The sequence below is a fragment of the Semicossyphus pulcher genome, unplaced genomic scaffold (genome assembly GCF_022749685.1).
Source record: "Semicossyphus pulcher isolate SPU_LCO1_2020_fin unplaced genomic scaffold, fSemPul1.0.p SCAF_12, whole genome shotgun sequence".
Lineage (NCBI taxonomy): Eukaryota > Metazoa > Chordata > Actinopteri > Labriformes > Labridae > Semicossyphus > Semicossyphus pulcher.
This window is the reverse complement of record NW_027211626.1, coordinates 1,312,664-1,340,469: the sequence shown is the minus strand read 5'-3', so window position 1 is coordinate 1,340,469 and position 27,806 is coordinate 1,312,664. Positions and strand designations below refer to the sequence as shown.

At 43.4% G+C, this 27,806-nt stretch overlaps 1 protein-coding gene across 6 annotated transcripts; it reads left to right on the top strand.

The window, feature by feature from the left end:
• Window positions 1-760: 760 nt before the first annotated feature.
• Window positions 761-26,039, top strand: vit (vitrin). Of its 6 annotated transcripts, XM_069658310.1 has the most exons (23): window positions 761-938; window positions 7,973-8,056; window positions 8,236-8,301; window positions 9,177-9,333; window positions 9,419-9,552; window positions 9,636-9,713; window positions 10,172-10,366; window positions 13,082-13,126; window positions 13,756-13,794; window positions 13,882-13,932; window positions 14,812-14,874; window positions 15,328-15,387; window positions 18,308-18,382; window positions 18,944-19,009; window positions 19,454-19,516; window positions 20,214-20,276; window positions 20,569-20,616; window positions 22,411-22,476; window positions 22,710-22,857; window positions 22,944-23,047; window positions 24,094-24,320; window positions 24,596-25,109; window positions 25,466-26,039. In XM_069658310.1, the coding sequence occupies exons 2-23, from the start codon at window positions 8,023-8,025 to the stop codon at window positions 25,642-25,644; spliced, it is 2,475 nt and encodes an 824-aa protein (XP_069514411.1). In that variant the 5' UTR covers window positions 761-938; window positions 7,973-8,022; the 3' UTR covers window positions 25,645-26,039. The 6 variants fall into 6 exon arrangements, with proteins under 6 accessions (XP_069514411.1, XP_069514413.1, XP_069514412.1 ...); XM_069658312.1 differs by lacking the exon at window positions 19,454-19,516; XM_069658311.1 differs by lacking the exon at window positions 14,812-14,874 and having other exon boundaries at window positions 762-938.
• The last annotated feature ends 1,767 nt before the right edge of the window (window positions 26,040-27,806 follow it).

The window sequence follows — 27,806 nt, the reverse complement described above, 5'->3', positions numbered from 1 at the left end:
AGTCAGATAATAAAAACTCTGGTACCTTTTAAAATGAATAAATAAATAATGATAACAAATGTTCAGAGAAGTTGCTGCATGATATTTTAGAAATGCCCGGCTAACTGATTAATCCTGATTGGTCCATTACTCCCACCTGAACTCTGCTACCTGGAGGGCAGGTGTCTGACTTATGGACACTGTATACAAAACCAAAACAGACATCTCTTGCTCCTTTTTCCAAAAATAGTTTTTTTTTTTGGTATATATGACCCCCGAACCTAATTGATTGCATTTTCTGCTGGTGATATTTGGTTATAAATTCTTATTACGTGAACTATTTGATCATTTTCCTTTACAAAGAAGCTTGAGCTACTTTTTCTAAGCAGCTTTAGTCAAGCAAACTAGTTTCCTCCCTCTGGTAGCTTTGCTGTAGTTCAGCCTCATCAGGCGTGAAGTCACCAGTAGCCTTTTTCTTTCCATACCCGCAGATAAACAGCTTTATAGCTCGGGTTTTCTCCTTTACATAACAGTTAAGATGGAGCTTCAAGTGCCAGAGTACGCCAAATCCTCTCCCTGGTGATGCTAAAATCATAAATATGTGTGTTGGCTTCTTCTGTCTTATAAAAACAACCAAACTGATGCCTCCACTGATACGTCGCTGAGCTGCTGTTGGTCTCTGCATCCTCTCCTGATAGGCTCCCCCCGGGTTACTGATCTCCTGCCTGGGTGCAGAGCCGGGCGCCTGAAGTGGGACGGGCAAAGAGGGGAAACTGGCCCCGTCCCGTTCTCCACTTTAATGAGCGCTCCGATCCTGCAGGAGTAAAAGTCCAGGTGGAACAGCTCCGCGCTCGCTCACTCACGCACTGGCTGCTTTTCAATGAAAGAGTGAGGATTCAGGGAAAAGTGCGCAGGGAATTACTTTTTTCCCCGGCTGGAGGACTATTTCACCTTCTCAGGTACGTTCACTTTCATTGCTTCACGGGGATGTGGGTTTTACACAGAAAGCTACAATTCAGATCAGCATATGAAGCGGTGATTTGTGTTTGCTGCTGCGTGGCGTGGATGAATTATCCACTCTTTCAATGATGCGTAAATGCGCGTAATTGATGTCCAACTTTTGATAATCAGGTCCGCGTGAATTCAAACCATTTCACGAGGTATGTTGTTGTTTGTACTTCTTTATTTTGTTTGTATCTTGTATTTATGACTTTTTATTTCAGCTGAACATGTGAGATGTGACCGGCTGCCAAAATATGCGAACTGCTGCTGAAATAAGCTTCAATAAGCGGCTCAAATTCCGTGTTTGTCTTATTAAATGTTCCCTTTTCCCCAGTAAACACCCTCCCTCCTCTTTCCTAAGTAAATGTTTTAGCTGAATGAACTCAGCCATGCCTCGATCATTCATGCTGCAGCCTGTGGAAAATGATCCAGCTCTTATTTTGTATTTTTTCTACCAGGCTAGCCGAGCCTTTATTTTGAAATGACTCATTTCTCTTGTATAATCAGCAGAAATCTGAGAGGGGAATTCTCCTGCACTTGTTTTTATATCATGCACCCTGTTTGACATTTCTCTGTGTATTCTGTCTGACATTTCTACACGGTTTGAAGCAGCCTGATTAAGAGCAGGTGGTCTACATGCAATATGTCCAGCAGCAGACTGCAGGCTGCGACTCGCACTGAAGCCGGAGCCAAGAATTAAAGTAATTCAGTCTGTTCAGAGCTTGATAAACAAATACTGTCCCTGCAGCAGCACCCAAAAGGCTGCAGAACTGACCTTGTAGAGACATGTTGGCTTTCCTGTGTGTCTGATCTCTCCGTTGGCTCTTCAGTTGGCTTGTTGCTACAACACTTGGCACATCTAACATGCTTACAGTACATTTCTGACACCTGTGACTGCTGGGATTTTACACTCCCTGGCACTGGGTGTGTGCAAATACTGTCTCACTTAAGGCATGCAATCACTCAGAAACAGCTTTAAATCAGCCTCTTGGCTGGATGGAGCCCACCCTAAATGTATTTACACCCCTGATAAGGAATGTGGGTGCTGCTGAGACAGAGGAAGGTTAGAGGCAGTCTTTGTGATTGACATGAAGCTGCATGACCCAAAAGTTCCCCATTACAGATGGACAGAGGTGGGCACTTATGTACTTGTGTACTTCTTACTTGTACCTGCTACATTTTTACTCAAATGTCTGAATTTTTTACTCCTTACTCCTCCTCCTCATTTTGCATCACCATGCACCGCCTTTCCAACGTCAAGACTGATTTCAGCCTAAATGGATGGGATGAGAACACATAGGACAGATGATTCCTTGGTGTATCCATCAGTGATTATCACGCATGACAGACATAACAAGAAGATGAGGAGCAGATTCAGTGCAGCGAGACATTCCCCATCCAACCGGTTTACACACCGGTGCAAAGTTAATGTTCATTATTTTCACTATATACTTCTGTTAGAATGATTTCAGTTTAATTGTCTTCAAATATGAGGTTAGCTTCAGTTAGCTTAGCACAGAAACAGCCCCTAGAAATGTCCTTCAGAGGGACCCGTCTGACTGTATACTGCCTGGACGCTGCACTGATACTGCAGGAAACAGGTTACAGCTGCACTTCTACTTGTGTAAACGTGTGACAGAAAATAGTGTGTTTTCGGGTGAATCATCAGAGCTAATCAACCACTGCGATCTAACACCTCTGAGTCTGTCCTGCACCAGTCCCACGTGTGTGTGTGTGTGTGTGTGTGTGTGTGTGTGTGTGTGTGTGCGTGTGTGTGGTCTGCCATGTTTTGAGAACCTGTGTGTGCTGCTCTTTGAAATAGGCACATCCAGCTACTGTACATCCTGTTTGCATTACAGCCTGTGTGTACCTGTGACACTCCTGCAGGTGTGACTTCCGTCCTGCTGCTCGTGCTTTAAAGATGTTGGAAATGTTTGTGCAGGAGGTGAAAAAGTTCATTTCACTGCAGCAGCTGACGGCGTGACAGAGCGTGGCACTGTGTAATCTTAGTGGAGGTTGTTTGTTGTCCACATTGTATTGAGAACGTTACCATGAGTTATGCGACTCGTCTGAGCTGCAGCGTCTTTAAGACACTGAGAGGCTGGAGGGTTCATCGTCTGCAGACTGTGTGAACATGTGCAAAGTTTCTTGTAGCTTATTGTCAGCATTTTGTTTATTTTTTATTTTTTTAATTGTATTTTATTTTCAGTAGAAAGTCAACACGTACACAAAGGATCACGTCAAGTCTGATTTCTATAGCACATTTTAAACAACGTGAGCGACCCAAGTGCTTCACAAACAGTACAAAGACACAAATGATGCTGATCGCAGACAAATATCAACATCAAAACAAAGAATAATGTAAACAAACAAATTATGTTCGTATTTGTAAAAGCCAAAGAAAAGAGGAGGGCTCTGAGCTTTGCTGAGGGGGCAGATCCAACGTGAAAGCAGAGAACAAGATGTTGCAACACAACTCAATCCATCCTTTCAAAGCTGATCAAAAATATCTCTCTTGAATCTGCTAAAATCAGAATAGCTGTGTGAGCATGTTAACAGGAACAAGACCCGACAATCCCAGAATGCTCGCTGTCACAGCCTCTCCTCAGTCTGTTGAAGTGCAGGTGTAATGTCTATTTATAGATTCTGCATAACAATGCAGCCAATTTTGGTATCGGAAGTGTTCTGGTTTCCGTTTGTTGTACGCCCGAGCCGTATTGACCAATCGTGTATCGGCAGCCTTTAGTTGCATGCAGGAAAAAAAGCAGGGTGGAAAGCAAAACACAATCCGCTGTAACGCCGTCCTGGCTCCCGTCAGCTCATCTGCTGCCTTAGTTAGCTTTTTATTCATCTCTATAAACAGACATCTGCAGCAAGTGCAGCTAACAATCTTTTCTTAACTCTAACTCCATTCTCGCTTCTCGAGCTGCTCGTCGGACTGTTAACAGCATGTCTTGGCTGGAAGTCCGGTGTCGCTAACCGCTGGCTACACTGGAAGCCCTGCAAAGTTAGCCGTCACTCCCAGAGGATATATCATCTGCAGAACACAGCTGATGGGTTTGGGGGCTGTTAGTTAGCTTCAAAAAGGCCAAGAGGGTTCGGTGGATCTAAAATCATCTTATTTTGAAAAACGTCTTCCATGCTGTCTCTGATTGTCTTCCAGAAGCTTTTAAATCGCAGAATACACGCTCGCACAGTCCCAGTCTCTCCCGCTTGCTGTCGGCCTCTTCTTGGACTGTTTAAATGCCAATGTTGTAAAGCGTCTGACCTTATTTTCCAATTAAATTCTCTAAAGGACAGTAAGTTGGTTGATTTCTCATCTCCGCTTTTCTTCAAACTTATGTTCCCCAAAACAGCAGATTTTATAGGCATGAGATGCTTAGTTTACTAAAAAATACAGCACGATAGCACCACAGAGCCAAGCTGAAGCTATGCTCTCGGTCCACCCATGCCTTATTTGAAGTATAACACGGGCATAGGCATGAAATAAACACCTGCACATTAGCAGCCCACCCTGTTTGTGCTCTTTGATGGCGGTACGTCTTAAAGCCCTCATACACTGTGGTCTTCTCCAAAGTTACCTGAGCACATGATCCCAGATCTGTTTGTTTATTTAGGTCTGGTGTGTGTGTGAGAGAGAGAGTGTGTGTGTCTCCTCAGGATCTATTATCTACTGTAGGAAACTCCCAACATGCACGTCGAGGGATATCATTTCGTGTCATTGCTAGGAGGCATTTAGAGGCTCCCACTGAGAGCACAAATTAAAAAGGTCTCAAATTATTGTCATTGTGCACATTTCATTTTCTCCTCCAGTGATGTCACTCCTCTGTAGGGACCAGAGCCTCTGACTTTTTGCCGTATTTCTCTGCTAACGTCGCTCTACTGTAATTAGGAGCATGTTTTTCTCCTGGCAGGTGTATGACAGATCAGTTTTGTAGTCTGTGTGATCCAGGGGAGCACGCTGACTCACCTCTCACATGCTGCAGGTCTGTCTCCTGTACTGTAGATGTAAATATGTGTCCCAGCTTGTTCCGCCTCGGCTTTCTTCCCCCGCGAGGATGAAATTGTGGTCCTGACTGTGCAGCAGGGATCTGCCTACCTGTCAAAGCACAGCGCTGTGGAAAAATCATGTCAGTGCTCATGAACGTCAGATAAAAATGTAGAGCTGCATCAGGGAAAGTCCTATCACTGCCAACTATAGTTATATTTATATAACCGTAACATTTTGTGGTATGTTTGTGGCGTGTATACGCTATAAAACTATCATCTTTGCATGGTAAATCATGCACTTAAATACCAAACAATCACCTCATGCATGCGCAGTATTTATAGCTGCAACAGAGAGAGCCGTGCATTGAAAGGCATTTCACTTTAACTCTAACACCTGTTGTGATTCTTATCACCAATGTGAACAAGATCCAGCACAGGAGGCAACCAATGAGCTGAGAGAAGGTGGTGATGAGTAGTTCAATATTTAGGCTAATGCAATTATTCACTTTGTTGTCAACCGTTAAATGAAAAGTAAATACATCTGTAAAGTTGATATGAGGCTAAATCCAACAGCTCTTTAGCTTAGCTTAGCATATTGACTGAAAAAGGAACCAACTGTTAGCCCGGCTCTGTCAAAAGGTTAAAAAAATCCACCTACTATCAAGTTGTAAAGCTGGAGGGTAAAGAAATGTTTATCTGTAGTGGTTTTAAAAGGAGTATTTATTGGCACAATAATCTTCGGGGTTGCCAGGGAACCTGCAGGGAGTCACTGCACCCGGCCAAGAAATCGTCCAACACGTCACCTCCCTCACATCAAACACCTGCTGTGTTCCACTTAGTTTTCATACGACTCAGCTGCTAATGAGTCCGCTTCAGGGTTAATGTTAATGTGGATTTTGTTTCCTTCAGAAAGAGCAAGGAGAAGGAGAGCTGTTTTTTATGGCATCAAGCTAAGCTAGGCTAACTGGTTACTAGCTATAGCTTCATATTTAGTATACAGACATAAGAGTGATAAACTTCTCTTCATGAGTCTGTTTCTGAGGTCAGACAGCAGAATTATGACATTGTACTGATGGTTTACAAAGTTATCTTAGGTTTAGCACAGACTGTACACAAGTGGACATGAAAGAGGAAAGAGGACACTCCTTTGAAGACAGCAAGGTGGGGGCCTAAGACAGCGTCTATCACACACTGACAATGCAGTGTTGAATTCTCTGCCCAAACAGCCGAGATCACACTCACACTCAGGATCATGTGAGCCTAACGACCCACCAACACAAGAGGGTACTAACGACGCTCAGTGCTGTTAGGTCACCAGCTCAGGTTAACGACTCACCCTTGTTTACACGTCTATTAGCACACTAATGACCTACAGAGGCTAATATTTCTAGCTCCGCCCACCGGTCAGTTTAGAACTGAAGAAGCCTTTCAGGTGAGAGGTGAAATGTCTTCAAGAACTTCAGCCAAGTCCAGTTGCCTTTCGGATTAAGCTTCGGACATGAAGCTTACCCAGTTCAAGTCAATCTCTGGAACCCTTGAGCTCACATTTTGGCCATCGCCATCTTGGATTTTGGAGCCATAAGAGACCGTATATGCATGACAGGATAGATACGCATTGCGTCATCTTTGTTCTGATTGACAGGCTGCCGTCTTCATCCTAGATCGTCCTAGATCACAAGTTACAATGAAATTGTAACATTAGGGCTTTTTAACCCTGCCAGTTCAAGGAGGGATTATTACTCTAAACAGAAGCAAGCTTGACTGAATGAACATCATGCTGTTTTTAAGAAGACTTGAAACTACAGATCAGCTCATCAGGAACATGTTTCCTGAGAGAATCATCAAGAGGAGGACCATTCTTCCATCTGTTTTTATCCAAGTCTTTTTGCAACCAGTGGAGACGCCCCCTGCTGGACATTAGAAAGAATGCAGGTTTGAGGCACTCCCTCGTAGGCTTCACATTTGAAACCAAGAGGGTATGTCCACTTCTTATATCCCATCTATGATGCATACCTTTGCAATCCAGTGCTTATGATTCATGCAGAAAAAAACCTAAATTTATCCAGGAAGCAATAATCAATAATCTTAAACACTCCTACATGACAACTAAACCATGCAGCCATAGTCTGATCTGCTGGCCTTATACACGTCCTCAGTGAGTCTGAACTGCATGTGACCCCTCAGATCTTGCTGCATGATCACTTGATTGAACCTGCTGGTGTGTGGCGACAGGGACAGACGCGACGCCGCCCTTGCCCTTGTTGGAGGTACAACATTCCTCTGTTAACAGGGAGGCCTCAGTCATCACCTTCCCCTGAAAGGAGCTCCATCCCACCTCCCGCCTCCGCCCGGAGCGAGGACCCGGTTAGCTCTCATGCTTAGCTCACCTTCTCTGGCTGTCCGTCTGTGCTCAGACTTTGATAGCTTTGTTGTAGTTATCAGGAGACTGTTATGACGTCTTGGCGACCCGTTTCTCTTCTTGTTATCGCAGGCTTCACCTCTGATTTATGTCTTTACATGTGTTTAACTTTTGAAGGAGAATGACAGGCACACTCTCCTGTCTGTACTGTAAACAGACTGTACTTCAAACAAACAAAGAAGCCATCTGATTGAACACAGCTCCCCATTCCTTACACATTAAATGACGTCTGCGTGTGCTCTCTAATCAAGTCTGACTGGCGATGGAGGGAGGACTCTAACATGTCTCAGAGCCCAGATGTTCCCTGCTGAGCTTCTGATTGGCTAATACTTTCAGCCTTTTGTAACCCAGATGCTAAATGAGTCACTCAGCTTCGCGTCCACGCTCTGCTTCCTATTCATCCTAAAAACTCTGGAAAGTGTTTCCCAGTGGAACGAGTTTACTCTGTCTTGTTTCCAGCTGACATAAAACACTCACAACTGTTCAATAAAGTCTCCAAAGTTACTTTTAGCAAGCAAGCAGGAAGCAGGAAACTGGTTCCAGGGGATAACAGTGAAACTGTGCTGCTTCTCTCTCTCGCAGGTTTATAAGAGGAGATCTGGCTGACCTGCTGAGCCTGCACACCCCCCATCATGATCAGAGCATCCCTCACTGCCGTCTGCCTCGGTGAGCCATCCGTCTGTCTCTCTGCAGGAGTACGCTGGTTTCAATCATCCTCGACTCCAATGATTCCAGAATTTAGATGCCGTATCCTTCAGAATAAACTTTCTATACATTCACACAATCAAACAGCAGCTTGTGTGTACAGTAAACATTATGTGAGACTCCCTGTGCCTCCTCTGCAGTGCTCCTCCTGTCCTGCGTCTGCTGGGCCAAACCGAACGGATCAAAGAACAAGAAACCAAAGCAAGGTACACGTCAACAAACTAGCCTGTAATCTCTGTCCCTCCGGTTGTTATGGTCCAACCATCTCTCTCTTCTAATTTACTCATCCAAAATGTCACTCCATGACAAATCACAATGTATAGCCTAGTTTTATTATACAATATTCAGTATGCACTTTCTAAGTAGTCCCAAATACTGTGGTATGGGTTTGATCATTTGTAGGGCAATAGGTGGGAAGTACGGTGGCCAAAAGGGCCCAAAGGTTTTGTTATTAGGAAAAATGGGCTGCAAATTCTGAAACACAAACAAAAGTACAAAACAAACGCATGAACAGAAAGTGCTGCGAATTATATAAACATAATGGAAGCAAATACGTTAACAGCAAAAGAAACCAAAACTCCATTAAAGAAGATCCAGTTTCACCACAATCAGACTAAAGCTGTGTCCTAAGTCAGGGGATGTCAGCTTCTTACAATTGTATTCAATGTTAAGCAGTTCCTGTCTACACGTTGACATATAGTCATTGCAATTACGGCTGCAAATAAACGATTATTATTGATTTGTCAGCAGATTATGGTTGATCATTCCATAAATTATCAATATATGTAAAAAGTTCCTGTGATGATTTCCAACAGCCCAAAGAAATGATGAATGTTGTGTCCGACCAGATCCTCAAAAGCGTAACGACATGAACCTGGCCTTTGGCTGAAAAATAACTGAAACTATTATTTGACTTTGTAAAAAGTTCTAGATTATATTTTTGTCAATCATCCAACTGATTCATTGACTTGTTTCTTCAGCTCTAATTGAAGTGCTGGCTAAACAATGTCACCTCACCTGTATAACCTCACCATGTAAAAAACGTCTAAAATCCTCTCTTGAATCATTGTTCTGTCCACAGTTGTCCCAGCCATAGAGTGTGATGTCAGAGCAGGAAAAATCAATCTCCCAGAGTTCATAGCCAAATGTCCTGCACACTGCAAGGAGACAAAGCAGCAGGTGTATGGGACGGGCGTGTACGCCTCCATCTCCAGCATCTGCAACGCAGCCATCCACAGGTGATGAATGTCAAATAAATCTCACGTTAGACGTTTTCATTGCAGTTTTTAACAGCTCTGTCCGATTTAAACTTTGTGTCCACAGCGGCGTCATCACCAACACAGGAGGGAAGGTGATCGTGAGGAAGATGGCCGGCCAGAACATCTACAAAGGCAGTAACTCCTATGGAGTGCGCTCCCTGTCTCTGCCAAAGTGGAGGGAGTCGTTTGTCGTCACAGGTATTAATGATGAAGTAATAAATGTTAAATATTATTCTTTAGAAACAACCCTCAAACTAACAGCTGTCTCTGATGTGTTTCAGTGGGGAAGCCCAAGAAAGGAGTGATCTACCCGTCGACTCTGGACTACGTCCCCTCCAGACCGACCTACGTGAAAACAAGTGAGAGGGTCGATTTTTTTTATCAAGTAAAGGCCGACACGTTCAGTTTTGCTCTCTATTTCTAGAACAATCCATCCATCCCCGGGTATAATGGCCATGCTTTCACAGCATTTTGATGCGTTCAAATGCGCCCAAACAGTTATCAGCTACCCCAGAGTAATTGTCTACATTTAACACATCAGGGTTTATTTAGCCTGATTCTGACCAAGACCTCTAGACTTCCTTTGGTCTACAAATCACAGGATCAGTGCGTCCCGGGGACAAAAGGTTACCAGATAGATGTCCCTGCACTTGACTCCGGCCTGTTGAACTTAGCTCAGGTTGAACGAGGAGTCAGAGCGCTGCAGTCGGCTGAAGAATCTCAGGAATGCATTACTACACAGCCGTTACTGTGGACGCTCTTCCTCCTCGTCCATCCGTCTTGTACACGACCGCCTTCATCCATCGTCTCCTTTCAGGTCAGAAGGAGGCCAAACCCCCTGCAGCAACTACAGCGCTGCCTACAACGACCGCACCTGAACCTACCACAACTACAACGCCTGAACCCACCACCACCATTACCACCACAACTCCAGCTCCTACCACCACTGCGCCCCCTCCTCCGCCCACCACTGCCAAGGCTCGAGCTGCAGTCCATAAAGTCAGAGACGCAGGTGAGTTCAACAAACACTCTTATTTTAACACGATGTTGCATACATACATACATGTGGGAAAAAGCTTCTCAATCAGTGGATCCATGTATGTTATGAGGAGGATTGTGTGTTTACCTGGTCCAGTAAAACCGATCCAGACACGAGATCCAGGGCAGCCAGCCTGACATCAAACTAACAACATCCGCAGCTCGTAGCTAGAAATGTTGTTTCCTTGAACAAGCTTTAATTTGCATGAACGTGAGTGATGAAGACGAATCACTGCAGACGGTAATTACAAGGGAAAACTGCAATTATGACAAATTACAGCAGGTCTGTGATGAAGTACGGTGCGGCTCAGTTCCTGTGCTGACTGACGGACTTGAAGGTTTTTCGTGACGGTCGCTGTTTGAGTCAGGAGCAGATTTCAGTCTTAGAGCTGATGTTTTTAAAGCTAAATAAATATAATGCATGAAAGCGGACGATCCAGAAATGTATAACATTAAAATCAAAGCAAGTAGAGACTTTTGTACGTTTATACTGCAGGGAAAAAAGCATGAAAACAAACAACATTTTATAACAGAGCAGAAATGTTTTTCATATTACATCATAGGGGTGGGACAAATAACGATACGGCTGACTTGTGCGATACAATTATCGATTGGCTGAAGAAGTTAATCAGATATCTCGATGTATCATTCAATAATTGACTTGCGATATTTCAGTTATTGCAGAATCGCCGTATCGTGCTTTTATTCTTACTGTGGGCCACATATCATTTATCATATCTCGAGTTACCCTGCGATTCCCTCCCCTATTATATCATAACATATTAACAAACTATATGCGTCTGAATGCGTCATTGTTGTTATCATCTACAGAAGCCCTAAGCGGACATGCATCCACACATTTTATTTACTCCATTTACCCACGACGAGTCCTTTCTGGTTGTTTTCTCAAGATCTCGACTTCATCACAACGCTGCACCACCGCACTGTTAGATGATCATCACTCGTTATGCAACGGTCTGACCATGTGCCAGGGTGCCAGTTAGATTCACAGCCTAACACTGAAGTCAGGGTTTGTGAGTCACTATCTTGTTTAAAAGTCAACCGTACAAAGGTCCCAAGAGATCAGAAAAACTTATCTAGAACCCAAAATAGACGCAACCAAACCGTAATGTAGACACTCAACAAACAATAAAAACCACAAACGGTAACCACAAAAAGTAAAGTCAACTTAAATGTGTTATATTTCATAAGAGAAAACCAACACAGAAAAGCGTTCCTTCTGGAAGTTTGAATGTTAGGGTTAGATCTCGACTTATCTATCTCGTTATCTCGAGATAACAACGCTGCACCGACATAACATCAGATGATCATTGATCTCTATTTACAGATTCTACAAAGTAGAATAGTCTACATTGTAGAATCTGTAGGCGGGGACCTGGATTTCCGGGAAAGCAAGTGTTCTGGTTTCTGTTTGAACTACGCTTGTAGTCCGAGGATTATTGACCAATCACGTATCAGCAGGCTGCGGCGTATGCAAGAGAAACAGTCTGAGGAGAGCAAAAGCAGGCAGAACGTAATCCGTCGTAATGCCATCCCGGCTCCCATCAGCGTGCTCTGACGACAGTTCAGCTCCTTATTAATCTCTATAAACAAACATCTGCATGCTAACAGCTAACAATCCGTTCTGTTAAAGCTGTTGGGTTAGGGTTAGGGTTAGGGTTAGGGTGAGGCTATATCGTCTCAGACTACAGCCGATGGGATCGGAGATTGGATGATCATAACTCGTATCCCCAGAGCTGCAAAAGCACAAAACGAACACAGAAACAGGCTTAACCTCATTAGTGTGGGCAATGGCACCATGATCCTGTCTGTAATATCACAGTGACCAGCCTGTTCTGTTTTCTAGATCGATATGAAAAGTATCTCGTTATCACACGAAGACTTTGTTAGGCTTTGTTATCTCGAGATAAAGAGAAAAATAAGTCGAGATCCTGAGAAAAGTGCTGAAAGTAACTCGTAAGGTGAAAGACAGCCTCGTTATCTCGAGATAACGAGATAAATGTATCCGTTAAAACGGGAGAACCAGCTTTGTTATCGAGATAACGACATATATAAGTCGAGATCAGAAATGACTTGTTTAAAACAGAGTAAATAAAATGAATGGTTGCATGTTCACTAAGGGCTTCTGTAGTTAAGCCACTTTTAAAACATGAATACAACCGGATATGTTCGATTTTTTTCTTTAGGTTTTAACACCAAAACTTTATGTTAAATGTTCTTCTGGAAATTATAAGGCTAATTGTAGATTAAATAATTCGATTGATTTATGTGCACATTTACCAATCATAGGTCCAAACATTGCTTAATTCTCCGTATCACGTCGTGGTGGTGTTCGGGAGCAGAAAGAACCGACTAATCTCTGACCTGAGCCAAATGATCCGATCACTGAAATGAGCCGAAATTCCCATCACCACTGACTTCACTGAACACTTGATCACCAGACCGTTCATCACTCTTATTAAATGAAAACATTATGAGATGGTAATCATGCTGAGTCGTCTGGCCTGCTCTGGATATTAATGAGTACAGTGAGTATCTTCAGGTATGTGTGTAAACGAGATGGGCCGTATGCCAGAAAACCCCCCGACCGGTTCTGTCTCCTTCATTCTCTGTAACTTTATCTCTCCTCTCTCCACATTGGCACCACGTTTGTCTTTCTTCTATGTAGGCAGCAGTCACCCGTACCTTGCCTCTGTGGCAGCCGCCAGTTCAAGTAAGTGAAGCGAAGCAAACAGGGGTCAACATGTTTTCTTTGGTCTGTTTTTGGTGGCATGAAGGGGAGCGGTGGTGTTGCTTTATATTGGGATGTAATGGAGGACTGTTGGGAGGGCCGAGTTTGGATTGTGCAGATTAAAAGAATTTATTCAGGCCGACCAAAACACAGGAGAAAGACAACATTTCATTATATTACACAAGGTAGAAATGAACCAGGAGGACATTTTAAAGGGGAAGTTTCTCAAACATCACAGAGAGAGGACTGAAACAGTGCACCTTCCTCTAGCTACATGTCAACAAGTATTCAAGGGGGAATCACGTATTGGGAATAGACAGTCGGCTCCATGGCATACTGGGATGCTTACATCAAGCATGGGGTGTTTGCTTGAAGTTGGTCTTATGGGAATCATGTGCAACTGTGTAAAGGGATTAGTGATCCTGGTTTCTAAGCAAGTTTGTCTTAATCAATGACACAACTTGGGTGTTTCATCTGTGAAATCAATAGCCACGATCTGGGCTTTTCATTGGGGCAAAATCCAAGTTAACTTTGGCACATTTGTAGAATTTACTTCACATATATTTTTGTTGAAATGTGCCCACGCTCTGTCGTTCTCAACACTGGTGTAGGACAGTCACAGAGCAGTCAAGGAAAGACTCACAGCCAAGGTATGTCAATGACTCTTCAGCTCTATGAAAGTCCTTTACAACACATATAACATTCCAGTTTAACTTAACCCTGGCATCTCTTCAAAGTATTCAGAGGAGGAGCCTATCCCAATAGATTCCCACAACGAGCCAGCGCAGGTAAACCGAGCTTTCATCTTCCTCATGCGTCTCATTTTCTCCACATTCGCTCTCTCTTTTGTTCTGATGATCATTCACTCTGCATGGTATCTCTGTTCTGTGAGTGCAAAGCATAGACTGTATCAAAGAAGTGGACATAGCCATCATAACATTAACCACCTTTAAGCCTCGAGTTTGGCATTTTGGTCGTCACCATCTTGGTTTTTTGGAACCAGAAGTGGCCACATTGGATAAGCATTGTTTCTCTTTTACAGTTAATTGGACTCAAAATGGGAGCATCGTTTACTAAATGAACATCATGCTGTATTGAAGAAGATTTAAAACTAAAGATTGAGACCATGAACTCATCAGGCAAATGTTTACTGAGGTGATAAATCAACTGAGGAGTTTGAAACCAAGAGGGTATGTCCACTTCTTACAGTCTATGTTGACAAGGCTGCTTTTTCTTCTAACAACCAGACTGACCAACTGAACCAGATTGTTCTGGAGAAGCCCGAATTCTGTTCTGTGATCTGTAAAGTAAAATAATACAGAAACACGGGCTCATGACTTTGATGATGAGTATGAGTGAGTTTATATAACTAGTAATGTTCTGGTGAAAATGACTCTGTAACCAGAGTGTGCGGCCATGCTAGCAGCTCTGTGAGGATAAACTTGGGCATAGTGGTGCTTTTAGCTAAATGCTAACATCAAAGTGCTAACATACTGACGATAAAAAGAGGCCTAAATGTTTAGCAGATACATAGCTCCATTTTCCCCATCGCCATAATAGTATGAAAACATAATACCACTATAAAATTTGTGAAGGTCATTACACAACAGATCATTTACGATTTTATGTTGTCTTATTTTACGTTTGTCCACAAATCTTGGTCCCAGGTCTGCGCAGACCGGAAGCAGGGTCGGCTATCAGGAGACAGCCTTCCTCTCCAGTCGGCCCAGGTTAGCCTCACCATCAACACACACACACACACACATGAACACACACAAACTGGTAGACATGGTGGGATTGACAGGGACTCCAGAAGATGTAAGTCCGATCTTCATATCCAAACCCATAAGCCCCGGCGATCGTCACCCCGGGGTCACCACTAATCCTCTCCATCGGCATTCCTTCCACGATAACCGCTGTTCTCTGTCATCAGGCACATCCTCTTCTTCATGTTTTCATTCCCAAGATGAAAAGAGGCAAATGAAGCCCAGTTAGAGCCCGCAAACACGGCCAGCATATATCCTTTTGTTTCTGATATCATGCTGCGGAGAAAAATGCCTTCAACTTCACTCACAGCAAAACAGCTGGGCTGCATTTGTGGATGCTGAAGCTCTTTTCTGCCCCCCCTTCTCCCTCCTCTTCCTCTCTTCTTCTATCTGCCTGTTTCTCATTGCTACAAACAGCTTTTAACAGGGTTCAGCCGGCCCCACCCGAGCGGACTTCAACCGGCCAGTCCAACCCGGGTAAGTATCTCCAGACCCAGAGCGGGGTCCTCACACTGCACACACACACACACACACACACACACACACACACACACACACACACTGACGTAGAAAAGCAGACAGGTCTGATCACACAGAGGCAATAAAAGCCTGCTGAAATGTTTTATAAAGCAGCACTAATGTTTTCCCTCTGTGGGACGCTGTGGTTCAATGAGTGGACGGTCCTCTATAAACGACGGGCGGAAATACTTTCACTGTACCCGTCATGGAAAAGAAGCGGTAAGTAAGTTGATACGCCTCAAAGACGAGCAACGATGGGGCGCTGGTTTAGCTCAGATGGTAGAGCATGCATGCCATGTGCAGAGGTAAAAAAATAATGAATGAAGTGAAACCTGCGCTCTGAATTCCTCTTGTGCCACATCCAGTGTGTAATATGAGAGAGGATGAGGGCGGTTGTTGGCTGCATCCCTCTAGTTAACCTGCCAAAAGGCCAAAAACATATCTGTTAAGTACATTATAACATTTGGGGCACATTGGGGCAGCTGTGGCTCAGTGGTAGAGTGGATCGTCTCTCAATTGGAAGAGTTGCAGTTCGATCCCCGGCTACTGCATGTTGAGGTGGCAAGACGCTGAACCCCAAATTGCTTCCTAAGGCGTAACGATCGGTGTGTGAAAGTGTGTGTGACAGGGTGAATGTGACATGCGGTGTAAAAGCACTTTGAGTGGTCTGAAGACTACAAAAGCGCTACTTAAGTGTAGTCCATTTACTATAATAGTTTTGATTGATATCTTTAACGCCTGCATCCCCTTTTCATTTTCTCGTAGCAGAGAAATTCAGTAAAATTGTAAGTTGCTATGTTGTATGTCTGACCGACTTATTGATCCTTATCTGACATGAAAGGTATATATTTTTTAGTCATGAAGACATGTCTCCTACAGGACGGATATATTTCTTGTTATAGATAATGGGGTCAGGTGAAGGGGCTCCTATTTGGCACCCACCTGCTAAAAATGAACAGATCACCTCTGGCCATATCTACCTGATTCTTAGACGGCATCATCTCTCAACTCCCTCCTTTAGATAAGACCACGATGAGAAACACGCTCTGTCAGTGCAGTTATAACATCCTCTGACAGATCCCATCTGGTCGGGCCTCTCCCCTCTCTTTTAAAATGCTTACAGAGATGCAGACAGAGAGATGAAAGCAGCAGCGCAGAGTGGCTCGGTGCTGCTCCCAGAGAGACGAGCGACCCAGGCGATCTGGGTCGACTCTCCAGCCTGTCAGGAATAGAAAGCTCTCGCCATTCAAACCAGGCGAGGTTTGGCTCACTGAAAAATGTGCTTCTGTTTTTACTTCTGTGGAATGCAAAACCAGCGGATCCCTAAACTTAGACAAAACGACTTTTTATGTTTTATTCTTATTGCCTAGTTTTATCTTATTCTATTTCTTATTTTTATTCTAGTTCTGTGTTAAATGTTCTGCAACAAAATCACCAAAACAAATTCCTTGTATGTGTAAACCTACTTGGATATAACCCAGATTCTGATTCTGAGTCCTTGCAAAGATGCTTCATTGTACGATATGCATCCTAAAAAGCAGTGTGACCTCTTGCAGGCTGGTGCATAATCTTCTGTAACTTAAGTGTGTAAAGTTTCGCATCACTGCTCCTTGTGAATAATAATGTGATACTTTATTGATCCCCTTGGGGAAATTCTTGATGCTGGAGGTCAGAGATCAGGGGTCAGGATCAGCGACAAGGAGCCGGCAGGTATTTAGCGACTTTCTCAAGGACGCTCCAGCAGGGTGGATGTTTGCTGCCGTTTGAGTTTTGATTTATGAGCTGAAGGGTTTTCTCTCATGTCGCTCTGCCACCGTCTGCCCCAAACAGATGTTCGGATTTACTGCTCGGCTTTCTGGAAATGTTACGGTCCAGTTCAGCCTCGCATTTGTAATGAGGTGTCCACAAGATGACCCCAAATTATCAAATAAAACCTCTTCAAAAGATGAGGTTTGTTAGGCCTTAAAATCCAATCACATGTGTTTAAGACTCTCAGACAAATGCTTATTAAAGACGCTCCTCCAGACATGTTTCAGAGTGAGCTATCACACAAAATATTTGCTCAGAACCCCTGATCCTGCTCTGACCTTCTGGCCCCAGTGACCACTGAAGTGGCTATGATCAGGAGAGTTAACCTCAATCCTTGTAAAGCACTCGTTTCATCAGAAGTAACAACACTGCTGTCTGCTGTAGAGCACTGTGCCTTTGAGCAGCAGCAGATTAGGCTAATCTCTGCGTCCTACTATCTACACTGTCCCTGGTTTGACACCAACTTTAGAATAATACTCCCTCGCTTCACTTGGCTCTCCCAGCCCGTCCCGGTCAACAAAGGCCCTGCTCACTAGCTGCCACTGGATGGGAACCTCACAGCCCGGGCTGAGTGTTTGTGTAAGCGACCGTCCACCACAGGGAGGGGTTAACCGAAGTGTGTTGTCATGGGACAGTCAGTTAGACACATGAAATGCATTGTTATGGTTTCGCTCAGCTGTTTGGGCTTCAAATGGTCAATCATATTTCATGCACGAGTCCGGCTGAATAAATTGCCTGATGTTTTTGCCACGCTTCAACTTCAGACTTCGAGCCTGTATGAATTGTGATTCAGAGCAGCAGGTAGAAACAGAAAACACATTTTCTCAGAGAGCTGGGTTTCCTCTGTCTGTCTACCCTGCAGGTAGAAAGACCAAAGCTACACTGAAACAACCTTTGGTCGCTCAGTCACCGTCTGTCTGGGTGACTCCTGGATGTTTAGTGTCTGTCTCAAGGCTGAACATCTTGTGCATACCCCACTAATAACGCAGCAGGTTTCGTGGAGGTCACAGGTATGCTCCTCCTTGATGCTTCTGTCCTCAACAAAGCTTTCTAATCTTCCCCCGCACAGCTTTTCCCAGAAGGGAGTGGGCGCCTCCCTCCTTACCGCGTCCTGATTGGTTCCCTGGTGCACGACGACCAACAGGTACCAAATATCAAATACATCATTCCTTCTTTAACCATTCATAAAACATAATCTAACATGAATGTTCTTTTTATTTCAATAACTGACCAAAGCACAGCAGTGTGTAAAGACGCTGGCCAGAGATATAACTGAAGCTTAGCTATTATATTATTATGGAGTAGTAGTACACTGGTGTATGGATAAGTACCTCTTACCCCACTTACAAAATCCAAAATATCCCTCTAAATGTCCGTCAAAACAGGAGTCTGCAGCCATGCTCGAGTGTCTTGGTCTTTGACTGAATCTAAACACAGCTGTGCTTTTAGCTCAATGCTAATCCCAGCACGCTAACATGTCCACAACATGGATTAGAGAGATTCTTCTACTTATACATCCATGAGTCACAATGACAATGCTAACATGCTGGTACAATGTTTACCATCTTCATTATCTACCATGTTAGCATGTTAACATTATTGTTAGCACTTACTAGCACTAAATACAAAGACTAGCAGAGGCTAACAACCCCTGAATATAACCCTTGTAGTTGCTGATGCCTCCCCCTCTCTGCTGTACATTCAGATGTTAGTTATGGATCTCCAGACTCAGGATACACGTGGAGCGAGACAGACACATCTGAGATTACAGGTAAGTCCCCTGAAGGCCACACAACATGACAGCATGGTGTGTACTGCCCCCCTTCACTGTGGTGGGTTACTACACTTTGTATGTTGCATGCACAAACACAGCATGCTTGCATTAGTGAAGCAGTTTGGTATCTGCTGACCATGTATGTGTTGAATTGGCTCCATGTGTAAGTACATGCAGTGTGTCTCTCAGGACTGTGTTTACATGCCATCTGCCTGCCATATGAGAGATTCATGTGAAGTGTGGAGGAGAGCATAGGGCAGGGTTTCTGTTAATGCATGTGAGAGAGACACACTGTGAGGTGATAATTCTGCTCAAAGCCGTTTTTTTCATTGGTCTGGGATTGGTACAGAGGAGTATGTTACCAATCACAACCATGGAAATGTGGTTTCCTCTTAAGTTCATGTTGGGAATACTAACGGGTTTCACAACATCCTCCTCTAGCTCGGGATCACAGGCCTGATATGTCAGAATATGAGCGCTGGTTTTATAACTTTGGACCGTACCGTAAGTGTTTTTCTATTCTTTAAATTGGGATCTAACAAGTCTTTGGGTTCAGGTTTTAATGTGTGATATGTATGCATTGTGGTTCTGTAGATGTATACCTGTTTGCCTCCCAGATATAAACACTTTATCATGTGAACATTTTATTTTCGGACACAGGACTATACTTTGAATTTCTCTCTTGTGTCTTTGAAATGAAATGAGTTGTGCCATTTTTCTAGTCTTTATGCTAAGCTAGGCTAATCACACAAGGCCCTAGCTCCCTAAACTACACACAGACTTGAGAGTGGTATTGATCTTCTCATCCAACTCCTAGCAAGCGAAATAGCAATTTCTTTTAAATGTTGAACTATTCCTTTCAGTGCTTTACAGGGAAAACACACTTGATTTGTTTTAGTCACAGCCGCCACACCAAAATATACAAACCACTTACAATCTGGCCCGTTCACCAAACAAAAAGCCCTCACTTTCAGATTACAGGCCATGCTTCCATCTGTTTGAAGACACAGCCGAACCTCCAAATCTCAGTAAAATGAACATGGTTTGGAAAAGTGAGCTGGGCTGGCACGACAAAAAACCACCAAACATCCAACCAAATAAAACCAGTGGAGCCGAGGCAGACTGTAATGCCATGGTGTGTTTATATTAATTTCCCATGTGTTGTGTTCCTCACTGTCATCACCGATCTCTTTACTTTTAGTGCCTCGCTCCTCTGACCCAGACAACAGCCGTAAAGCACCTTTAGATACAACCCATACCAAAGGTGAGCAGCGGTTAGCAAACACCTGTTTTAGTTTGGACTAAAACAGGTGTTTAGAGTTTAGACACGACATGTTGCATTAAAGACATCAATAATTTGTTCTGCTTCCTCTCTGCTCTTTAGTTAGCTTTAACTATCTTTTTTAAGTTGGGCTGAAAATTTTTGATTTCTTATTTATGAATAAGAAACCAAGAAGCCTTTTTGTATTACAATAATAATGGCAGATGATGTTGATAATTAGTTGCTGCCTTGTGGTAAAAATGGTCTTGCTAATGCTTGTATGATATCAATGCAGTGGAGCCTGTGGATGCCTGGAGGCCGGAAGCTAACCTTTATGAATCAGGTGAGGAATTGTCATTATGGGAGATGGACTGTTTCAGATGCTAATGATTTATGACAAAACACCTGACACACAATAACAAATAATATTAATTCATAAAAACAGGATTCAGTTATCCCTGGTCTATCATAGAAACGGGAGTTACTAAATATACAACAGTGGCATATTTACTTCCTTAAATTACTACTGAGCAAATCAAAGGCCAACAAAAAGTAACAACCACAAAAAATCACGATCCTAATCAAAGTCACCACAGAAAGCTTCTGTGGATTTACAAAACATTTCAGCTGTGAGCAAAAACGACAAAAAGAAACTAGTTTAATGAAACATTACTAAGGAAACAGCAATAAACAACTCCTGCTAGCTAGCAGCTGCCTGTTAGCTGCAGCTAACGAGCCACACAACACATTACAGAAGTAGCTTAGTTTTAGCTCACGATGCTAACATACCGTATTACTGCAGCTCGTTCAGTCAGTCACCTTCATCCTCCTCATCGTCATCCATCGCGATGTACGTTAGCAGTTAACATTGCTGGAATTAGCATACACACCAGCAATGTTTAAATCAGAAACCCAACGTTTCTGTCTTCATATGCTACTTTAACACGCACAAACTCTATATCTATAAAAACTAGAGCCTTTGTGATGAATTTGATTTGTAATTTATTTAAGTCGTTTGTTTATTTTATTTATTTATTTAATTTTATTATTATTTAAATGCATTTCATTTTCTGTGGTGTACCTCGGGCTTACAGTGCCTTGTTGAAACGTGTTGTAATTGACTAAATGTCAGTAAAGTTTACAAAAAGTCCAATCCACTCTGCGTCGTTTATTATCGATAACAACAGTAACGTCATCTATAATCGGCTGATTAGCACTAAGTTATTGTACTTCACTGAATAGATTGAACACTTTAATTAACTCGTAGACGATAACATGTTAAAGTACCGTATGTTTATATTGTCAAACATAAATTGAGTCTTGTCGATACAGCGAGTCGCAAAAGTCAACGGTCATCATGCCTCGCGTCACCGTTACGTCATTACGGAATTTAAAAATAGGATTATTTGTATTTTTTTTTGAAATACATAAATATAAGGCAGATTGATGTCGGCATATGTATACTATATATAATAATATATAATTTTATTCCATATATATATTTCAATCACAAAATTACTCAGGGGGACTTAGTTGTTTTTTTATGCGAGACCCCGCTAGCTCCTCCCCTTCGCCGCCGTTGCTTGAACATTCGCCACAACCATAAAGTCACTTTGCCAGTAAATCCTTGCTTTGACTGTAAGTATAAATCAAACCGGGACTATCCAAGGAAAAGCGTCTGGTTTTCTGCTCAGCCTGTTATTGTTGGGACTTGGAGTCAAAAAGTCAATGGCATGGTTGCTTGAGGTTAAAATCCGAGCCTGTTTGGCGTTGATTTTTGCCACAACAAATGCTGGCTGAGGTTTGGGATCTCTGGAAATAGGGCAGCAGGAAATGTGTCATGTTAAGCTTTCAGTTTGATTCTGGAAAAGAAGAGTATTTATAAAGTTTATAAAGATATAATTCTATGACAACATGTGATTAAACTGCCTTGAAAGATGAGAGGTTATGCTGTTTGATTACATAGGATGGGAAGTTTTCTTTCATATCAAGAAGGCGTATGACAATGATTATTTAAGGACACACTAGGTCCAATGAAATTATTCAAAATATCTTAATGTATAAAGCTTAAAGAGTTTATTTTGGCAAAGAAAAGCAGAATAATGCTTAAAAGATGTGTGCATGTCTTGATTTTCAGGCTTCAATGTCCGAGAGCAAGAACCTGCACCAAGAGCACCTGAGCCTGTGACGCAGGGAGACCCAAGTATGTCCCACACATCTTTAAATACACTGCTTTATAGAAATAATTTATGTGATCATTGCATTTTAAACATTTTTATCATTGCAAAAAACTTGAACAATCTTGGTGAAAATCCACACACTCATTGACTTCTGTGCTGCTGCACGACGTCCAAGTACAAAAGGTTGTCTTGAGGAATGTCTTACCAAACACCTGATTGATCTGCTGTGACCTTGTTGTTTAACTTTTTTTTACAGATTGTAAGGTGGACCTGGCCTTCCTGATGGATGGGAGCTGGAGCATCGGGAAGAGGCGCTTCAAGATCCAGAAGGACTTCCTGTCTGAGGTGGCTCACACCATAAATGTTGGCGTGGCCGGACCCATGATGGGAATCATCCAATACGGGTAACCTCACTGTTCTCATCGTGTTACTGTTTGTACCATTTTAAGGTAAGAATAGAGAATGTGATTGCTTTTTGTTTTGTGTGCAGGGATGATCCTGTGACGGAGATCAGTCTGAAGTCTTACTCCAACTCCAGAGAGATGAAGTCGGCCGTGGATAAGATCGTGCAGAAGGGAGGCCTCTCCAATGTGGGTGAGTGACCCGCTGTCATCCGCCAGCTACAGTAAATGCCAACAAACGCAAGTGTGAAAGTGCCAGGGTTGCAATTATCGCTTGGTTTACTACCCAGGCACATATTCACATGCAAGGATGGAATTAAATCTAAATTTGCTGTGAGACACTGTTAGCTAAATTACAGTCCTGCGTCTGTCAGCCTTGTTTTCCCTCCGCTCTGACGAAGAAGCGTTTTGGTTTAGCGGGCCGCGGGGGTCAGCGTTCAGAGGGAAAGTGCTGTTTTTCTGCCCCGGTTGGTGCGTCAGAATGCAGCCGCTGCCACGTGTCTTTATGGCTCGCTAAATTCTGCATTCACATACACATAGTAACTGTGTTTGTGTTGCCCAGAAGTGCTCTGTAATCATACAACAGTGTGAGTGGTTGTAAAAGCTCTACAGCTCCCAACAGAGCCTCTCCTGTTCTGCTATCATTTAGACCTCCGCCAAAACTATCATTATAAGAGGGTGTCACTATTTCTGTGATGGTACACAGTTAGGGCTATGCATTGTATATGGATATGTGGGCATTTTTGTGTTCAAAATACATGTTTTTATGTGGCATACAGTAGTTATTTTAGATGATTGCTTCTTTGCTGGAGGGAATGTGGCTGATCATGCCCACGTTTTCTGGTCTTGTCCCTGTATTCAGACTTTAAGGAGGGACAGTAATCACAAAAACCCTTTCAGAGTCAGTACAACACTCACATCTCTCTGTATTGGCCTTTTTCCTGACTGGCTGAATATAAATGACACCATCATCCTTAAGTTCTTGCTGGCAGAAAGCAAAAATGCCGTAACAAATGCACTGGCTTCAGAAAAACAGCCCCACTAGTGTTCATATTTTTAAACACCTGCATCTTCCAGATCAAATTACCTGCTCCATATGACTCCCAAAAAAAGAAAAACCTCAACTCACTCAACTTGTCTTTCTCTGAGTGCATTCCTGCCTTTTAACACACACTTGGATAAAAACTGGTTGTAGCATCATTTAAACCGTCTCTCTGCTGCCCCCTGGTGTCCTGACAGGAAAGGCCCTCACCTACATCAACAGGCAGTACTTCAGTGATGCAAACGGAAACCGAGGCGGAGCTCCTAATGTGGCCGTGGTGCTGGTGGACGGATGGCCCACGGACAAGGTGGAGGAGGCGTCTCGGCTCGCTCGGGAATCAGGCATCAACATATTCTTCGTCACCATCGAGGGTCCCGATGACAACGAGAAGCAAAACCTTGTTGAGGCCAATTTTGTTGACAAGGTGGGGGGTTATCACCGAGTTCATTAAAACATGCCTGTTTGTTAATATGAAAGAAATCCCACAGAAACATTTTAGAAAATATAATAAGCATATTTTACAAATAAGGATAAAAGAGAAAAAAGGCTTCATTCTCGACCCTTCAGCTGCTGTAGGACCGGCTCCAGCAGAGCTGACCTCTCTTTGTATTTTTTCTGTCTTTCATTATAAATAAACAAAACCTTAAAAAACAAACCAAACATGCCCGTCTGAAACAAAGCGTGTCTTTCCTCCTGCAGGCCGTGTGTCGGACAAACGGCTTCTTCTCCCTGCCGGTGACCAGCTGGTTCGCTCTGAGGAAGGCCGTGCAGCCGCTGGTGAAGAGGGTGTGTGACACAGACCGGCTGGTGTGCAGCAAAACCTGCCTCAACGCCAACGACATCGCCTTCGTCATCGACGGCTCCAGCAGCGTGGGGACCGGAAACTTCCGCACGGTGCTGCAGTTTGTGGCCAACGTGACGCGGGAGTTCGAGATCTCAGACACGGACACGCGGGTGGGAGCCGTGCAGTACACCTACGAGCAGAGGCTGGAGTTCGCCTTCGGTCAGTACAACCACAAGAACGAGCTGCTGAACGCCATCAAACGCATCAACTACTGGAGCGGCGGCACCAGCACCGGAGCTGCCATCACCTTCGCTGCAGATCAGCTGTTCAGCAAGTCCAAACCCAACAAGCGCAAGATCATGATCGTCATCACAGACGGACGCTCCTACGATGACGTCAGGGCTCCTGCACTGGCTGTGCATCGCCAAGGTCAGAGGTCAACCAACAGAATCTGAAAATGAGGCGATTTTAGGCAGATAAAGCCAAGTCAAGAACTGATTCTTGCTTCTCTGCTGTGTCACTTTTTTGCTTTTCCAGGATCAACTTATACATTTTACTTTGAGCTAGTTTTTTAAAGCAACATTAGATTGGATCAGCATGATCCGGATACAAACCTTTTAAGATTGAAGTCATCTCAACACTACTAAAAAGTTCCAGAGAATCCACCACATAATCACACAGATGTTGTTCCCTCTGGTGTGTTAGTCCACAGTGCGTGTGAGTGAGAGTGTTTAATGTGACAAACACATGTCAATCCTGTGTGTGTGATCTGCTCTCCCTTCCAGGTGTGATCGCCTACTCCATCGGCATCGCCTGGGCCGCCCAGGACGAGCTGGAGTACATCGCCACAGACCCCGACAAGGAGCACTCCTTCTTCGTGGACGAGTTTGACAACCTCTACAAGTTTGTCCCCAAGATCATCCACAACATCTGCCAGGAGTTCAACTCGCAGCCCAGGAACTGAGGCCAGACGGAGGGGCGGGACACAGAGCCACTTCCTGTCTCTGGGTGCTTCACAGAACTCTGATTGTAAATTTGCTCACTCTGTCGCCCAGATGGCGGCGCTGGATTGGCTGCAGCGCCTCGTATTTGAACAGGGAGGGGTTTGAATTTAGGTGAGGATTGTGGGATTGGACGAAACAAATCTTAAAGTAAAACAGCATTTGGTCCCAAACATACAGATGGTGCTAATGGTAAAGGGTTTGCATAGACAGTGACATACTGATGTCTCATGTGCAGCCTGCTGTGGGCCGTTTTATCTCTGCTGCTGCCATAAAGAGAGCAGAGTCTTCTAATGATTTAATAATGCTAACAGGTAGCGCTTTGTAAAGGGTTAATAAGTTGTAAAAAAAAAAAGAATGTTGTTAAATCATTTGTTGCTACCTTTTAGAGAGTTTATAAGCTCTTATAAAGAAGAACATTTGGGTTGCCAGGTTGTGAAATATCCCCCCTCCACTGGCATGAAACTATTTTTTTTGCTTTCTTTAGTTCAACAGGCAAACCTCTCTAACGCACTTTCCACCTTTAAAATATCTGAACAGCTGCAGAACATCTGCATCTCAATTCAAATTTCAGCAACTTTTCAGTGTTTATTGAATTCAAATTCGATGGATTAATTTCTAACTACAATCTTATAAAGGAAAGTGAAATTCTGGAGCAGCCAGAGAGATTTTTTTTTACAACTTTACAACCCAAAGTTCTCCTCCAATACAGCAACATTAAATGATTTACAAACATTGATAAATGCAACTTCTAAATCCTTTCTAAAGACTGTTTTACAATGAAGTGGTGCCAAAGTGATTAACAAACATTAAGCTACTTTACTGGGACATGGTGCTTGCAGAGAAATGTAGATTTAAAGCATGCCTAGCACTTCCTCTTATGGCTTACATACTTCATAATAATATGGTGCATTTTATACAATTCTCTATAAAGAGGATGGTTTTCTTAGGAATGGTGCATTTTGATCTTCCTAAGAGGAGAGGTTCTGTAGTTCCTCTCAAAGACAACGATTCTGTTGGTGCGAGCGGGATTTGAAAATTGGGCAACAAAGAAGTGGACTGGTGTGCGCGGTGAGGAACGAGGAGCTTGTATATCTTTGTATAAAGTGATGGCAGATCTTAAATTTGCTGCTCTGGAATGAATAAATTCCTCTCATCCGCTGTTTTTCTAACAGTTTGTTGCTTCCAGCATCGCAGGCATTTCTCCGTTTTTATTGAAAGAGTATTTATGATTTTCCTTCTGTCATGTCCTGTTTGTACATATGCATATTAAAAACCTTTCGCTAATAATGTTCAGATATTTGATCAATATTTTTTTGCAGTTTTTAATAAAATAAAGAAAATGAAGAGAAGTGAAAGAGGCTGTTTTCTCTGGAATCTTTTGTTGACCTAATTCGTGTAAATATGGCGTCTCTTCCCGGAGCCTAACTCAGTCTTATCTGAACACACAGACATGATATACACGTTATTAAATTCAGTCTGACTTGCACTTTCCAAAGATATCATTGTAATGCATCCCTCAAGGACACAGAGCAAGTAGACCAGCTCAGGAAGGATGCCTTAAGAGGCCTTGAGAGCATTGACAGAACCACAGCAAATAGAAGCTCTGGTGCATGCAGTTTGGGCTCCAGCCACGCAACATGTGAAGCTCCGGTTTCACAGGTGCCGAGGCTGCAGAGGCGGATCAGCTCATACATAATGAAATGGCTTGGTCTTCACAGGTGCCTCAGCAGTTCAAGTGCACCAAAGTAAGACTGGAGAAGATGCTAACAGAGGGGCAAGACCCACTCATAGCCCAAGCTGCCCCCACCCTGGCTATTGGTCAAAAATGGACCCCATCAGAAGTGACCAAACAGGCAAAGGCTGCGCTCAACCATCGGGACATCGTAGGCCAAGTACAGCATAGTGGAGGTGGCCAAGCTCTCGGGACCAACACGCCAGTCTGGAACAAGTCTTCTCCATCACAGAGATGTAAGCTCGAGCTGGAAGAGATACGCCGGCAGGAGGGGGAAACCAGACGCGCCAAAAGTGTGGCACAGGCAAAGCAAGGGATGTGGATGAGCTGGGAGGGAGTAGAGAAGCTTGAAAGAGCTGTGGGAAAGCAGGCTTCACCATCTATGATGTC